We start from the raw sequence: 17,400 nt of genomic DNA, 5'->3' as shown, positions 1-17,400 counted from the left end.
CCAACTAACGGTAGATAGGAACTCATAGGAAAAGAAAATGGCTGCTAACGCATGAAGGGGTAAAACAAGCCGAAATTACATCGGTTACCAAAGGATAGGAACAGATATTAAAAAAAAAAAAAATCGATTGATCCTATGCATGGATTTGGACAGAACAAAAGAAGAGACGAGGGATTCACCAGCGCCAGAATCAGCTGCATACACCAAACAAGGCTAACTTGGTATTTGAAAATTAATGAGTCAACCGACATGATCCAAAACATTAAGAAAGACTAAGAGAGGGGAACGCATGCCGATGTCAACAGACGGCAAACACCATGTTCAAAACGCAATTTGCAGATAAGAAGCTGAGGCGTGAGATGGTTTTTCACAGATTAATATTCGAATAAGCAAAAGGAATAATTCGACTAGGGAGAGGGCTAACGCATGCCCAAGGTCTGAATACGAATCATTTCAATTGGGTATACAACCAATTACCTTACATACCGATGAGCCTTTAATAACTGATGAGAGCTAGTGCTCAGAGATCTACATACCGATTTGAGAGCAATTCATAATATAAATTAAGGAAGAGCGACTTCAGATATTTACCCTGCCCAACTCCGAACGAGAGTCGAAGGCAAAAATAAAAAGAAGTAAAAGAAATAGAAGAAACAAGAAGGTAAGGTCGGGCTGTTGAAGAAGCATACGGTTGGCACCGCAATGCTCGAAGAGTGCAGGCGAATGTGCAGCATAAACAAAAGCGAGTAACACAGACCCGAACATGGACGATAACTTCAAAGAAAGCATGATCAATAAACGATGCAAGAATTCGCTGGAAGCTGAGTTATAAAGCGGTAGTAAGAATGGCCACCGTATAAATTTGTCTAAAACGAAAATATCTGATAACTCAATTCATCAATAAAACGACAGCTTGTATAAATTGGTTAGAAAAGAATCGATAACTCAAATACACCAGTTAACAAGGGATGGCACTAAACTGCATTCCGATAAGAGCATTAATTACTAAACAATTACAAAGGATGTGCCACGACAAGAGCAAAAAGGATCCTCGATCCATAAAAGACATCAAAAGAACACGGAAAGTACAGAGATGGAACTAATCAAGTGTGAAAACAGAGACCTCTAATGAAAAGCAAGGAATACCAACCTCCAGATAAGCGCAGAAGAACAAACATAAGTCACAGAGAGGAATAAGTATAACAGAGATCTGGTGCCCTGCGCATGGTGATAAAGCCTCCCGCGTTGTCGAGCATCCGCAACCATCTCCAAGACAACCTATTGAATGTTCTGTAAATCCTTCTGATTCGACACCAAAAATCACCCCCCCCCTACCATCATTCCTCTTGCTGTTTTTTTTTTTAAAGCTGAAATTGTAACTCACCAAATTACTCCTGCATGCAAGGTCCTATTCCACAACCTGCATTGATTACTCTCCATTCGTAACTCCCCTCACCGACAAGATTTAAATAGATAATTAAATAAATGCAAAATTACCCTTTTAATTAGGTTTCTTCAGGAGTACAATTAAATCCCAAAGATATATATATATATTACTTATTAATAAGTTGTTATAAGAACACCAATAAATTATCAAATAAATATTTAATTACCTCATTACCGTCAAAATTCAATTAATTCCATTCCCTAACTCCATTTACATAGTCAAGTTTTAAAACGAACAAATGTTAATTACTTATAAAAAGATTATTTTATTAGACCAATAAATTACCTAAACATTTACTTAGTCTCCTATTAATTCGTCATTTTTTTTTCAAGGCAAAACAAATCAAATTATTTAGCTAATAAAATTAGCTTCATCTAAGGTTGCACAATACTCAATTCTATTAATTACCAGTAATATTCACTTTATTCACCATAGATAAAATAACTATATTATATCCATTTAAAAATGTTTGCTCATTTTAAGTTGATTGTACATATTAACTGAGTTACATTGCATGGTCATTCTTACCTTACATATACAAGATTTGGGAAGCATTATTATGTTATTTTGCATCCATCAATAAATGTAATCAAGATAAGTTCATAAACCAACATGTCCATATTATTCGAATCAAATCTAAAATATCCTAAAATAATATTGAAAACCTGAAGTGTCTATATCTGTTCATAGGCGGGGCTTGACATAGAGGGTCGTGACAAGTAGCACATGCTGATGAAATCCATCAGCAGGACTTACACTAGCGTCGAAGGGAACATTTGGTCTTGTCGATAGTCGATGAGGCTATCGGTAAGACATACACCGATGGAGACCTGATGGGTGTCATCGGAATTCCGACGTTGGCGAGCACCATCAGAATATCCGACAACAAGTTTTCGACGGCTGCGTTTGTCAGTAGTCCGACGAAAAATAGTTAGAATTCTGACGAGCGGTCGTCGGAATTGAGTCCCAAATGTACTAGTGAATAGAGAATCCCATCAAAGAACTCTTGGATATGGGGTACATCCACCCAAGCAAGAGCCCCTTTGCTTCTACAGTAGTTCTAGTCAAGAAGGAGGATGGGACTATGCGCATATGCATAGATTACTGAGCTCTAAACCAAAAAACCATTAAGAAACGGTATCCCATACCCAGGATTGATGAGCTCATAGATGAGTTACATGGGGTTGTCTACTTCTCCAAGATTGATCTCAGATTGGGGTACCATCAAATAAAAATGAGAGAGTCAAACATTGAGAAGACAACCTTCAGATGTCATTTTAGGCATTTTGAGTTTCTAGTCATGCCCTTTGGGTTGACTAATGCACCTACTACCTTCCAGTCCTGTATGAACAAAATATTCCAAAAACAATTGAGGAAGTTCGTGCTTATCTTCTTTGATGACATCCTCCTTTACAGTAAATCATGGGAGGAGCATCTCAAGCACATAGAGGAAGTGCTTAGCATTTTGGAGTCAGAATCCCTCTTCGCAAAGAAGTCCAAGTGTGAATTTGGAATGACAAAGTTGTTTTACCTTGGACATGTGATCAACTCTAAGGGAGTTAGTGTTGATCTTGAGAAGATTAAGGTGATCATGGATTGGCCTCCTCCAGAGAACCTTACTCATCTAAAAGGTTTTTTAGGTTTGTGTGGTTTTTACAGAAGATTTGTGAAAGGTTAGTCCCAAATGGCTGCCCCTCTCACTGGTCTTACCAAAAAGGGGGCATTTGCATTGTCAGATAGAGAACAAATGGTTTTTGATAAGTTCAAACAGCTCATGAGTTCATGTCCTGTGTTGCCAACCCTAGACTTCTCCCAACCCTTTGAGTTGCAGTGTGATGCTTCAAGAGAAGGAGTTGGAGCTGTGTTAATGCAAGACAAGCATCTGATTGTTTTTTAAAGCAGAAAGTTGAGAGTAGCTTAAAAAAACATATTGAATTTACGATAAAGATATGTTTGCAATCATGCACGCCTTGACCAAGTTTCGACAATATCTAGTTGGGAGTAAGTTTGTGGTGAAGACTGATCACAACAGTCTTAGGCACTTCATGCGTCAGAAGGCTTTGAGCGAGAGACAACAAAGCATACGATTTTGATATTGAGTATGTCAAGGGGTAGAACAACATTGTGGTTGATGCTTTGTCTTAAAGGCCACATTTGAACTCATTGATTGAGATTATTGCTGATTGGAAACAATAGATTATTGCAGAGTATGCTAAAAATCAGTTTGCTACTAGTTTAGTGGAGGGCACTTTGCATGATGAAAGGTATCAGATGGTTGATGATTTGGTACACTATAAAGGTAGAAACTTCCTAGCACCTAATTCCAAGCTCAAGAAGAAGATTTTTCAATCATTTCATGGCATCCCATTGGTTGGTCATCAAGGGTATTTCAAGACATATCGACATATCCGAGAAAGATTTTATTGGAAGGGACTCAAGGATGAGGTCCTTCGCTACATTATAGTGTCTGATCTGCCAACAAAACAAGAATGAGCACACTTTTCCAACTGGTTTGTTGCAGCCCCTACCTATTCCTAATCAGAAATGGGGAAGTATATCAATGGATTTCATCACTAGATTGTCAAGAGTGCAAGGGAATTATTGCATATATGAAGTTGTGGACATACTAAGTTTGCACACTTCTTTGCCATTACCAGCTCATTTACAGCGGCTCAAGTTGTTGATCTCTTTCAGAGAAGTGTTTAGATTGCATGGTTTGTCGAAAACCATTGTGAGTGACAGGGATAGCAAGTTCCTAAGCATATTTTGGCAGGAGATCTTCAGATTGAGTGGCACAGTACTCACTCCTAGCACCAGTTCTCACCCTCAGACTGATGGACAAACAGAGGTTGTGAATAAGTGGTTAGAAGGTTATCTCAGAAATTATGTGTCAGGGTAGCAGATCGCTTGGGTGAGATGGCTTCATTTGGGAGAGTATTGTTACAACTCTTCCTATCACATGTCGATTAGGATGTTTCCTTTCACAACCCTGTATGGATATGAGGCAACTAGCTTTGTTGATTTGACTTTTGGAGATAGTAGAGCCCCTCAAGCAAGGGATATGTTGCAGCAAAGTCAGAACATTCTGAGATCTTTGAAGGACAACCTTCAGCATGCAAAAAATTAGCAGAAGATGTATGATGATCGGCAAGGAGTAGAGCACACTTTTGAGGTTGGAGATATGGTCTACTTGAGGCTCCACCCTTATCGACAGTTCACTCTCAAGAAGAGTGGAGCAAAGAAGCTCAAGCCTTGTTTTTATGGACCATTCAAAGTCACCAGGAGGGTCGAGGAAGTGACTTATGAGTTGGAGTTAACTGAGAACAGTAAGGTACACAATGTTTTCCATGTGTCACACATCAAGAAGGCACTTGAGCACAATGTGGTAGCTTCATCAAATTTACCTTCTTTGGATGAGGAGGGAGAGTTGGTTCTAATTCCAGAGGCCATTATTGACTCCAAGGAACGCTCTTTGAAGAGTCGTCTTAAAGAGTACTTGGTTAAATGGAAGAACCTACCAATTGAGGATGTGACTTGAGAGAATGATCAGATTTTACAACATTCGGCCTTGTGATTGCTCAAGGACAAGCAATTTTGGGGAGGGCAAACTGTAATGTTCCCTTCTTAGCTCTAGATTGTTAAATGGATCTTTAGCCTATTTAAGAAACCCGTAAGCTAATCAAAGACTAAATTATGGTTTCCATCTTCCAGGTGGATTTCAGAAGGGTGTTTGCAAGAGTTTGGAAGTTTGCCTCCTAGGTTTTTCTAGGTTTCTTGAAAGCTTCAATGTGGTATGACATGCATTTCCATCAGAGGAGATTTTTTTCCGGGTGGATTTTAGAGGAGTGATTCCATGAGTTTGGAAATTTGCCTTTTGGGTTTTTCTAGGTTTCTCGAGAGCTTCAGAGTGGTATGACATGCATTTCCATCAAAGGAGATTTCTGAACTTACTATTTTTAGTAAATTTTAGCAACTACCCAAATTGTACTCAAAAGGTGTTTGGAGTCACTATTTTTAGCAATATGTTATTTTTAGTAAGTACTATTTTTAGCAGTACAATACAGCACTTGGTTTCTATTTCTGGCAGTCCGGTTTGAGGGATGGCTCATTCAGTTCTCTTGGAGTCCATTTTTGGAAGGTAATATCTAAAATGATTTTATAATTCCAAGTTTTTTACCCCCACGCCTAGGGTCAATGACTTTAAGTTGTTTTTAAAAGATGTTCTCATGTGGTCCTCCAAGTTGGGACTTATTAACATTTTTCCTTAAATTATTGGTGCACATGAAAAGGGAAATAAAATAAAGTTAAAACTTTTAATCCCACGTGCCCTAGAGAAGAGGGTCGATTCCTTTAGAAAAGCTATAAAAGCAAGTTTGAGAGGCTCATTTGGGTATGTTATTATTTTGATAACGAAGAGTTGCTGAAATATTTTCAGAGACTCTTGCTTTGGGGTTGTGTGTCTCCTAGCTTCTTCCAGTTTCAAACTCCTAGTTGAGTGTGGTGCAACTTTGTCCAGAGGTTGCCAGGTTAGTCCAATGGAGATTTATGTTTTGAGTGGATTTGATGTTTTCGAGTTGGTGTGTGAGTGGTGTTTGATTTGGGAGTGTAAAAACCCTAGTTGTTGATTCAAGCTTATACTCATATTGTCTGGAGGTTTCGTCTAATTTTTGAGGGTACTGACTCATTCTTTTCCAGAGATCTAGGCGCTCTTATGCCCAAGGTTTCATGATTTTTGATGAGGAAAATGATTTTTTCTTCTGGTCGTACCTTTTAGCTGGTCGTACCACCTTGCATGGATTGCATTGGGATTCATGTCATCTCCCTAGTTGTTGGTTGGAACTTGGGATTGGATGGAGGTTGGACACCTAGCCTTTATGTTGTCTTTGCTTTCAATTTGAGCTATTTCAGAGAAGAATCGAAGGAGATATGATCATTTGAAGTTTTCTTAGGTTGCTAGTCAAAAAAATCAATTTGCAACTATTGCATATCAGATTGGGTATCGTTGTTCTAACTCATGTTTTTCATCACAATTTATTAGCATTGCGTTTGGTTTGGTTTCTCTAGCTTCTTCAATCATAGTAGTAGTGTTTTCTCATGATGCTTCAATGTTAGCCATATTGTAATTCATTCATTTAGTAATACTAAACGGCGTTTCTAAATTTTCAGACTTTGAAGCTAATCTTGTTACCCATTGAACAAGTGGAAGTGGCTGATTCACTGCCAATTTCTTATTTCATTACTTTCTAGCAATTGATATTAGCACTCTCGCTAAATAAGTGGTCGAGTTTAATCTTTTGTATTGCCCGCTAAAAAATGGAAGTGGCTGGTTACACCACCAAGTTGTATTCCCTTTCATTTTTATTATGTTTTTCCAAGTTGCTATCTAATACTCCTGTTGAACAAGTGGTTGAGTTTGCTAGATTTTCTTATGCTAATGTTAATTGGTGCAAATCCTTGTATTTTAAAAATGAAAAGAACGTAAGGGATATTTCACCATTATTTAATAGGAAAACAAAGTGATGGATGCACTTGATAGAAGGCTTTATTTCAACTCAATAATGTATTTTCAAAGCAATTTACTAGACCAAATTTGTGAGGCCCAAAGCCAAGATTAATGGGTAGAAGAAATTGTGATTTTCTTGAGTATTACAACTTCACCACAAAGAAAGACGAAATTTTGATGTACGAAGGTTGGATTTATGTGCCCAAGATCAAAGGACTATGGAACCTGATTTCAGTCAAAGCACATAGAGCCTTGTTTTTAGCCCATCCTTAAGTTTTGCAAATGCAAAAAGGCATACAATTGGCCACAATTATTGCATGACCAAGTGCTTGGCGAAAGTGTCCTGGAGTAAGAACCAAGCACCGACATCCCATTGTTTTGTTGTGCCCTCATGACATACACAAGTGGAAGAGGGATGTGATTTTACTTGACTTCATTGTCAAATTTTCTAACACAACATGAACATAATACCATTTCAATAGTTATGGACAAACCAACCAAAGTAGCACGCTTTCTCCCCACTTGAGACATGGTTCAAAGTCCAAAGTGTGGCCAAATTATGTGCATATCATATTGTGCAATTGCATAGATTTCCACTCAAGATTATATATAACAAAAACTCCTTATTTAAATCTTGATTTTCGACCATATTTTAGGTAACCCCATAAACAAAATATCAACACAATCTATCATTTGGAGAGACAAATAAACAAATTGATTAAAACATGTTTTGAAAGATATGTTTCAAATGTATGTCATGGAGAATCAGGCTTAATGGGAGAACTATCTCGCAATACTTGAACTCATCAACAACAATCAACATACCTCCATTAGTATTGTGACATTCAAAGCCTTATATGGGAGGCCTTAAGGAAAGCCCACTAAATTTTGTTGTCCTTGAGGATCAATCGGTTGTCATTCCAAATTTGATTCATGATATGAAGCAGATTGCCCAAATTAGGCAATATCTCGAGTAGCCACAAGACTTCCATAGAGTTACCTTGATTCTCATACGGGTAGATAAGGCAAATGCCTTAAGAGAGTACATTTGCGATTTAGAGACCCTGAAAAGTCTTGAGGCAATCTTTTTGTGGGACAAAGCTATCCTCAACATTGGGCCCCTTTCAGATTGTGGAACTATTTACCTAGTTGCTTACTGACTTGGCCTATTGCCCAACATGTTTAGTATGCATAATGTTCTTTAAGTTGTGACATTAAGAAATGTGTATCAAATCCTACAGATGTTAACGATTCCTTGTCTAAAAATTAACAAGGGAACCTTCAGGTGGATTTTGTGTGAATAATCAATTGCAGAACACTCCAGCTTCAACAATGCACACTTGATCAAGTTAAAGTCTTGTGGGACCAGTAGAGCCCTGGGTCATCAACTTGGGAAGATGCAGTTGAGAAGCAACTATCATACCCAAAGCTATTTTGATATAACTTTAGGACAAAAATTCCTAAAGCAAGGTAAATGTTATAACCCAATGTGGCTTAGAATAGCCAAGGAGAGTGTTTGTGTAAGAAACTTTGGATAGCTAAGAAGAGTGTCTATGTTCAGAAACCTATCATAAGCATGTAATTAACTCAAGATATCACATAAACCTTTGGAAATCACAAGTCTTTAGCTCTACTTGTGATTAGTCGGTGAGGATGACCAGAATCTTTGCAAGAAGACTTTCCTAAAACTCCATAATAAATGTACAATTCGCATGCCATAAATTGGGGACTATGACTTGATTGAGCTTATTAAGAGTGGTCATATTGCTAAACAATATTTTAGAATAGTGCTTAAAACCCACCAAACAAATTAGTTTCGTGAGGGGATTTTTTGTAAAAGAATGACTTAATGACTGTATTTCAATTTGCCAGAAAGCTCCATACCATCTATCTTCAATATTCGGTGATGACCACCTGATGAATGAACCCCCTAGCCTACCGATCATTGCCAATAGGAAATGAAATTCTAAGGATACAAGCTAATTAAGCTATCTTACCTAAGCCACTTTCCAATTCATGCCTAAGAAAAGCATTATTTGCTGAGGCAGATTCCTATCCTCGTACTGCAGATTAAGACAGATGCATTAACAAATAAAAGACAGATATCTGTTTTAAAGGTATTTGATAAGAACTGGGAATTGTAAAACCATACGATTAAATTAAAATAGTTGATACAAAGAGTATTATGTGTGTATAAAACCACCACATATCAATATTCTGTCCATCCATTCAATGGGCTTTGAAAATTCATTTTTATGAAACTGAACAATAACAATATGAAGTTTAAATAATCATTAGCTAAAATAATAATCACTAGTTTTAGCACACAGTCAAAAGTAAAATTCAACAATGATATTTCATATTCCCTTCAAAATACTTACCATCTCCTGGCTTACATTGTTGCTTAGTGCTTATGCAGGTTCACTCTCAAATTTTTATACAACGTTATTTCTAGAAAAATTCCCCATTAGACCCAGCAGTAACTGCAGCCAACCACAAAGAAATGAATATGACCGTTACTTGTGACCTTTACATATTAACTCTTTGCATTGACAAACTGGATGTCCTGCAGCTTGCCATCCATTAAATCCTCTTTCAAGAATAAGAATCTTCTGAATACTTGATGATCCCGCCAAGGGATTTTCTGATAAATTTTCTGCAAGCATACGAGCACAAGAGGGTCCACGTACCTAAAAATGAGCCACTAGATCTAATCAGTAATTAAATCACAATTTCCAAAAAAATGCTTCAACTCAACCCATTAATTCATTTTATAAATGAAGGTGTAGACAGAAACATCAACTCCATCTCTCAGGCAAGCTTTACCATTAGGTTAAAACTCAGTGCGTAGTGTGGGTGAATCATACAGCGTGGGTTCCATATATCAAGTCTGGTATACAGGCTAAGCTGGAATTCACAACATACCTTTAAGTTCACTCTTTTAATAAATGGTATACAATATCTAACAAACTCAAATATATGACTTGAAATTTTAAGTCATGAATACATCGTACGTACCTTAGCAAGACCACTAGGCACAATCTTAAGTTTGGAACTATTAAACACTGACAAATATTGCGATATTCTGAAGATTGGAAGATAAAAACTACTAGAAGTTCAAAAGCATTATTAGTGCCCTTATACTAAATAAAATGCTTATGGGGATACTGATTTCATAAAAAAAATATTGTCTACACCAAATAACCACAAAAACTTGTGGAGTTCAGTACATTGACTGCAGATCACTGAATTCTAAATATCAACACTAAATACTTTCCTTACGATGTTGAGTAGTTCTCATGGTAGTTGAAGAAAAATTATTTGCACAAACTTATTCTCAAGATATCTTTCTCATTCAACCACGGACTATCTTCTCAATTTTACTATGAATTTATTAACTATCCCAGTTCATCATTGAATCACTATCAGTCAAATATATCCCTAATCTGAACCATGGATAATTCTGAAATTTACTTTCAAACTATCATGGAATTTTAATATACCAACATGATATTACAGTCGATCACATTAATCATTATAAAATGTATATTTTAACTAAATAGACTGTCTATAAATATCATTCATCCTGGTTGAAAAGGTCCAGACTACTGAAAAATTTGTTCATTCAATGCTGAAGTCATCTTATGACTCACTAAATTCCAGTATTAATCTCCATTTACTACCAAGATTTTAAGCTCAGTTCATGGTAAACCTTTATGTCATCCATGCAAAATCAGAACTATGGCCAGTACAAATCTTCTAAAAGATACATTAAAATAGATATCAATTCAAGACATCTTGAAACCAGACCACTCCAAGGAGCATTGAGCAAACTCAACCATCTTATCCTCAGTACAAAAAACTCTCCAAGCTGAACTCCCATTTTTAACAGCTAACCTTGAATCCAGAGGACCCAAAGGGCCACATTAAATCCTTTCTCCCAACATCGTCTCCCCATTTATGGGGGGGACCTTTGAAACACAGCTATAGGAGTATCCCCTACCTCCCTACAATCCTCAAAACTCTTCCCCTGCAACTCTCCTTCATAGCATCCTGAGAAAGAGTCTTGCAAGCTTCATCTAACAAGGGACCTTCCACCTCACAACTAAGAGGTTGGGAAGGCAAAACTTGCTCCTTTTCCTGCAAAAAGAATTATTTCTCTTGTTGCTTGGACAATCCACCTCTGCATGACCCACTCAGAAGCAATAATGGAAAACAACCAAGTAATTCTCAAAGACAATCTGTTGCACCCATTTACCCAATTTGGAGGACCGGGTAATGCTAGAAGGAAGCACCTTACCAACATCCAAAAAAGTGCAGAATCTTGCAAATAGCAACTGTTTTCTGAATTTGGTATCAGTATCCACCACAATAAACTGTCCAAAAGAGTTGGCTATTCCCATCAAAAGCTCATCCCAATATTCCAAAGGCAGACCAAGAAATTTATTGGAAATTCATTGATGAATTCTTTCTCAGGTCAAAATAAAGTGACCATCTTTTGAGGAACAAACCATTCTTACCAAGAAATCACAGCCCACCAAAAAGGGTCCATGCACAATCCTTGTGGTTCATGAAGGATATTAGAAAGATGCCTTTTAGCAAAGCCAAAATCTCAACATGATGTCTGAATTTCCATTTACGTTGTGCCCCCCTTTCTAAAAACATTAATACTAGGACAAGCTCTAAAAAAAATCCCTTCAAGAGAATTTCTAAACAAATCAACGAACCTATCAAAAATAGAATATGGGACAGAGTTGCAGACTCAAACCATCTACTGATGGAGCCCAAACGAGAGAAGAGGAATCCAAACCTTTGATTAAAACATCAGCCCAAGACATATTCATATTCTCTCCATCATTGGGACAAATAGCCAAATTGCTCACCACAGTAACATCCAGATTTGAGAGCAGCAAATCTTGTCCCTCCAGCATAGCCCCCAAGTGTAAAGCAACAGAACCACCTTCAAACCACCATTTGCAAATTGCACACTAGGCACAAGGACACCAACTTCTACAGGCGAAGCTCACTTGCCAAAAGCAAACAATGCACTCCCCGAGCACTGAACCAAGAGAGAGCAAGAAGACCTTACAAAGCCTCTTGACCAAAGAGCTAGAGCCATTTTGAAAACCAAGGTGATACTAAAACAATTCCACCATAGGGGAGGGCAAATACAAAACTGCCATTGAAGGATCCCACAAAAATTTATTGCTAGAGCTAGCAGATCTACAGGCATACAATCAGATATCAAGTGATCTCCCATTGTCTTCAACATCATACGAACCTCACCATTCATCTAGAAATGAGGGTAGAGCTCCCCATTGTCCATGCAATCTCCATTGTCTTCAACCTTACTGTTCAAAACCAGACTACATGCCTATCAATCTCACCTTCCTCACCATATGACTGATTTTTTTAATTGATGAACACAAGACTTTTAGCTTGAGTCAAGCCAGGTGAGGCCACAAACAAGGGACCTCATCCCCTGCATGAACACATAGCATTAATCCAAACAGTCCAAACTTGCGAGCACAGTAGCCCATAAAGCGCACAATGCCTACATGCACACCAACCCAGCAAGGATTTCGAGCACTAAGTCATAGGCATGAATGCCAACAGCATCACGCGAAAGTTCAAACCCGCAGGTACAATGGATCGGCAAGGGCACAATGCCAGTGATAACAATAGCCTTGAGGGGGTTTGAACCTTGGTGGCAACATCAACAATGCCAAGATTTAACTATCGCACTATGCCATGAACGACCATATAAATGATATTTTTACACAAGTGAAATATATTTTATTTCCACATTCTCGAATTAGGATTTGATAAAAAGCTAGAATCAATCTATCTAAAAGGCTAACCTCTAATGAAACCCAATAGAAGACGGTCATATTGCCAAACTTATAGAGGGGTCCTTTTGTTCATTCAGCACGTTTTTACATTAAGACAATGATCTAGAAAAGCAATCTGTAAGTCATGTATAGTTTCAAATGTACATAGTGGTATTCAGTAACTATTCAAACATATCTTTGAATTTATACAAAGAGATGATGCTATGCTATGTTACATTTCTTATGAAATTTAATCTAAGTTGTTATTTTAAATGAAATCTCTACAATAATGTATATTTTATTAGTTTTACTTTTTGTTATTGGGTTTCCAATTTCTGCATGTTTTGGAGTACTCTTAAAAGTAGTAAGTAGTGGCAGCATTCTAGTAGATATTTTTCCTTTTGTGTTACTTATTTGGGATTTTTTTTAATATGAAGGCATCATCACAATACTATTTTGCAAGAGTAGCCATTTTCTATGGCATTTAACTCAAGTACGTTGGTGAATAATCACAAGGCAAAATAACCCATAAAAAGCAAATAAGCAACTTTGAGCATTGGTTAGTATTGATTTGGTCTTTGGTCTTTCGTCTTGGTCTAAATCAATGTGTCACACATGAGCATCAACATTTGGGAAGACCAACCAGTGTGGGACATGACTAGCAAGCGATCTCTAGGATTAGAAGGTGAACTCCTTATCCATTCTAAGTTGATCCTAAAGTAATGCAAGGAAAGGGGAAAGAGAGATTGCAAAAAGTATGTAACACAAGAAAAGGCTCGTGCCAAACAAATATGTCCTTAGAACCAAAGCAGAGCTTCATAGGTCATGATACAATAATTGACAAATGAGCATACAGACGTAACAACTAGCAAATGAACAAAGACAAGAATCAAAAATCACTTGGAAAATGGTTTCTTATATTAAGTTCACCGACCACTTAACTATTACATGGAACACAATCTCCTCTATAAACATGCATAGAGCCTTCTCTATATAGCTTTAAGAAGCTCAAGATCAAGATCAAACCTCAAAAGATCAGTTGCTCATCACTCATCTTGAGATTTGGCTTTTAGATCAAACTCAGTAGTTCAACTATAGAAAATTGCATCTAAACTGCAAATGGTTGAATTCCACAAGTCAAACAAGGAGATGGTGATGTTTTTGCAAATTCAGTGCCATGATGCCAATGGTTGGAGTCCATCATGTAAGCTGTTGATACAAACTCCATTGAAGTTTGTCGTGCAATAAGACACCTTAGAGCACTAGATGGGTGGATTTCCATCGTCATGCTTCATATAGACAAAAGCTAGTTGGCCTTGAATGTTGGATTGAACCTTATGGAAAATTTCAATTTTGATGCAGCAATAGATCCCACCAAAAATGTTAATGTGTAATGTCCCCTTATTGAGATAGGATTTAATAAATAATAATAATAAAATTGAAATATTAAAAAATAAAAAATAAAATACAATATAAATTTAATTTAAATTAAGTTTCATGAATGGTCAAAAGTAATGAAATGAAGAGTTGTGCCACCCTCAAATATGAGATGTAAAAGGGAGAAAAGTTTATTCAAAAGAATGATAGGGAGGAAGGAAAAGAATGTAGCATATGAATCAAGGAAGGATTAATGGAAGAGTGGTGCAGCAGCACCTAATAGGTCCTCATGGCACAATGAGGTCAAGTTGGCACAAGGACAATGGTTTTGTGTTTATTTATGATGTAATAAGTGTCTATGAGTCCCTTTGTTAAGGTTTTTGAGTCCTAAAGTTATAATGTTGACAAAATTGTCATAAGTTGTCAATATGGTGCAAATATGTGAAAATGAGTCATGTAAGGGAATTTACGATGTAAAAGGGTTTATTTGATGCATTTGGACCTATTTGAATCATTATTGGGTCATGGAAGTCATAGATAGGGTCTATGTTCAATTTGGAGCAAAAATTGTCAAAGTTGACAAAAGTGGGTAAGCAACTTTTGAGTTTGTAAGGGGTAATTAGACATGGTTTGTCCAAAATAGGTTATGAGGGTGGTTGTAACCATAGAAAAGCCTTGTACACGTTTGGAGGTGGTTGTTGTTCAATGTATTGAAGGAGAATATCAATGAATTTGTGATTTCCTGCACTTTCTTGTGTTTTTTCAGACGTAACAGTCTGATAACAGTAGTTTTTCTTATTTAAAACTTATACATTTGCATCAAGAAGCAATTGAGAATGATAGAGGGGTGAACCCCCAACAGTTTGGTCTTTATTTCATTCTTTTTCATTAAGTCTTGAGGGAGATCTGCTATTTTTTGTAAAACACTGTCAAAACCCTACTAGGGTAAACAGTGAGGTTGTAAAATGTATTACACCTCCATTCCACGTTGATCAAAGGCCAAATCTTGGTGGAATGGAGGGTACATGTATATATCTTGTTTTTACTTTCCTTGCAGGGATCCATGAATGGTTGGCACGTACAAACAAGTTGTAGAGTGACTGAAATTGTGTCTCAGTAAGAGTATAGCAGCAAGAGAAGGGTGTAGATGATGAACCACATGAAAAAGGGATCATTGGGTGAGTGAGGGAAGGAAGTAAGGAGTGTGTGTAGAGGTTATTGAAGTGTGTCAAGTGGTTGCAAGCCAAGGAAACAACCCAAAAGTAAAAACACATTGACTGTTCCAGAATAACAGTGAGTACATTAGTTTGTCAATGCAACAAGAATTCAAGTGTTTGCATGAATGAATGTTGTTTGGGTTTGTGGTCAGGGTTTGGAGGAGTGTAGGAAGGCCCTATTGAGTACCTAATAACCTTTGAAGGCATTGAGAAGTGAGATGGAAGACAAAGTCTATGACTGTCCCTGCACTTAGTTGACTGTCTTAATTTGACAGTGATAAAACATCTCCATTTTGTGTAAGATTGAGCGAGTGTTGATGAGAGTTAGAGTGGGGGGTACTGAGGAAGGTCTAGGAGGTTCTTTGAAGCCCTGTGTAGTGTTTGGAAGCCCTTGAGTGAGGAATGATTTATGTCAACATGACTGTCCTAAATGAGTGTTATGGCTGTCTAGACCAGTATTGTTGCAGCAGTGTTCATTGTGAGTACTTGGGAGGTTGGATGGGTAGAGAGAATCAATTTTGATCATGTTGAGAAGCCTTTTGGTGGTGACAAAAGAGTATGTGAGTTTGTAAGAAATCGTTGCATATTGTGTGTTAGCATTGGTGGAAGAGTGGTGGTCCTAATTGGAGGTAGTCTAGGCTGAATGATCATAAAAGGATTTGAAGGTATTTAAATGCTTTAGAGCATGGATGTGGGTTCAAGATGGTTGAATGTGTATGGAGGAATGTATGTGAGTGATTGGATAAGGGTGTGAGGGGATTAGATGTGTCTAGGCTATTGTAGCCTTGTGAGTGGAGTAAGAGCCTAGTGAGGGATTTGTGAAGTTATGGAAGGATGAGACCTTTTGAATAGGTAAGTTGGGAGAAAGAAATCTCCCTAATGTGGTTTTGGAGTGGATGCTCTGCATCAAAGAAGAAAGGAATGGGAAGAAAATAAGGTTTTGACTCTTTCAAAGGGCAGATATTATGAAGGGTTGTACTCTTTCAAAGGGTGGTAATTGTGAAAAGTTGTCTCTTTCAAAGGGCAGAAATTACGAAGAGTTGTACTCTTTCAAAGGGTGGTAATTGTGAAAGGTTGTGACTCTTGCAAGGGCAGACATGATCAAGAAATGTAATTTCTCCCTGACATTGGAAGATATAAAGGGGAGAAGGTTTCATTTAAGGAGGTGATGCAAGAGAGATAAATTTGGAAAATAATTTATTACTCTCAAGAAGCAGCAATGAAGGGCGGTGACTCAATTCTTATGAAAAGTGGTGACTCCTTCACAAATAAAGTATAAAGGAGGAATCATTTCAAGCATTCGAGGATCACTTATCAATAATCACTCATGAATCCATCAAACAATCATCAATTATCAAATCAAGTAAACGATCAATCAGCAAATCATCACTCTATCAATCATCATTCACCAATATACCAACTAGCATTCATTGCATCATCACTCATTAGTCATCTAATCAACAATCACTTAATCATCACTCACCAACACCTCAAATCATCCAATCAAAGGAAATGATTCAATCAATCATACAAATATCAATCATTCAACAGAAATCCATTGAGGAATGGAAGTCATCAATTAGGAATAGAAACTGATTGCAGCAAATAATAATATTCAGAAATATAATTGTAGCAGCCATTTGAGAATACGTTTATTATTTCATCAAGAACCATTTAATGGGAAATAATTTTAGCAAATTCCTTAAGCAGTCAATTGAGAATTTATAGAAATGTCTTGCAAATAGCAAGGACAGCCAGCCTTCCAAGTTCAGAAGAGTTGAAGACCCTGAAATCCCTCATGCATCTTAACAAGTATGCCACCCTGAGATGGATAGACCAGAAATCCTGCCATGCTCGTGGGCCAAGAAGCTGAATGAACCAGAAATCCATTTTGTGCTATAATGTCCCCTATTGAGGTATGCCTGATTTTTGCCCAAACGTTACAATTCCAACAATATAATTTGTTTACAAATAGTATTCTATAACTAAATCATATAATAGCTATTGAACCTTTTAAAGTAAATG

The 17,400-nt window shown here is 37.2% G+C and overlaps 1 protein-coding gene across 1 annotated transcript in view; it reads right to left on the bottom strand.

Moving 5' to 3' along the window:
- Positions 1-9,287: 9,287 nt before the first annotated feature.
- LOC131026901 (arsenate reductase 2.2) overlaps positions 9,288-17,400 on the bottom strand; it is a 67,994-nt gene continuing 59,881 nt past the window's right edge. The window contains exon 3 of the mRNA XM_057956912.1: positions 9,288-9,640. Coding sequence (XP_057812895.1) covers positions 9,467-9,640 — 174 coding nt within the window. The 3' untranslated portion in view covers positions 9,288-9,466. The remainder of the gene's footprint in view (positions 9,641-17,400) is intronic.

This window comes from Cryptomeria japonica, chromosome 1 (genome assembly GCF_030272615.1).
Source record: "Cryptomeria japonica chromosome 1, Sugi_1.0, whole genome shotgun sequence".
NCBI lineage: Eukaryota > Viridiplantae > Streptophyta > Pinopsida > Cupressales > Cupressaceae > Cryptomeria > Cryptomeria japonica.
This window is presented reverse-complemented; position numbering and strand designations above follow the sequence as displayed.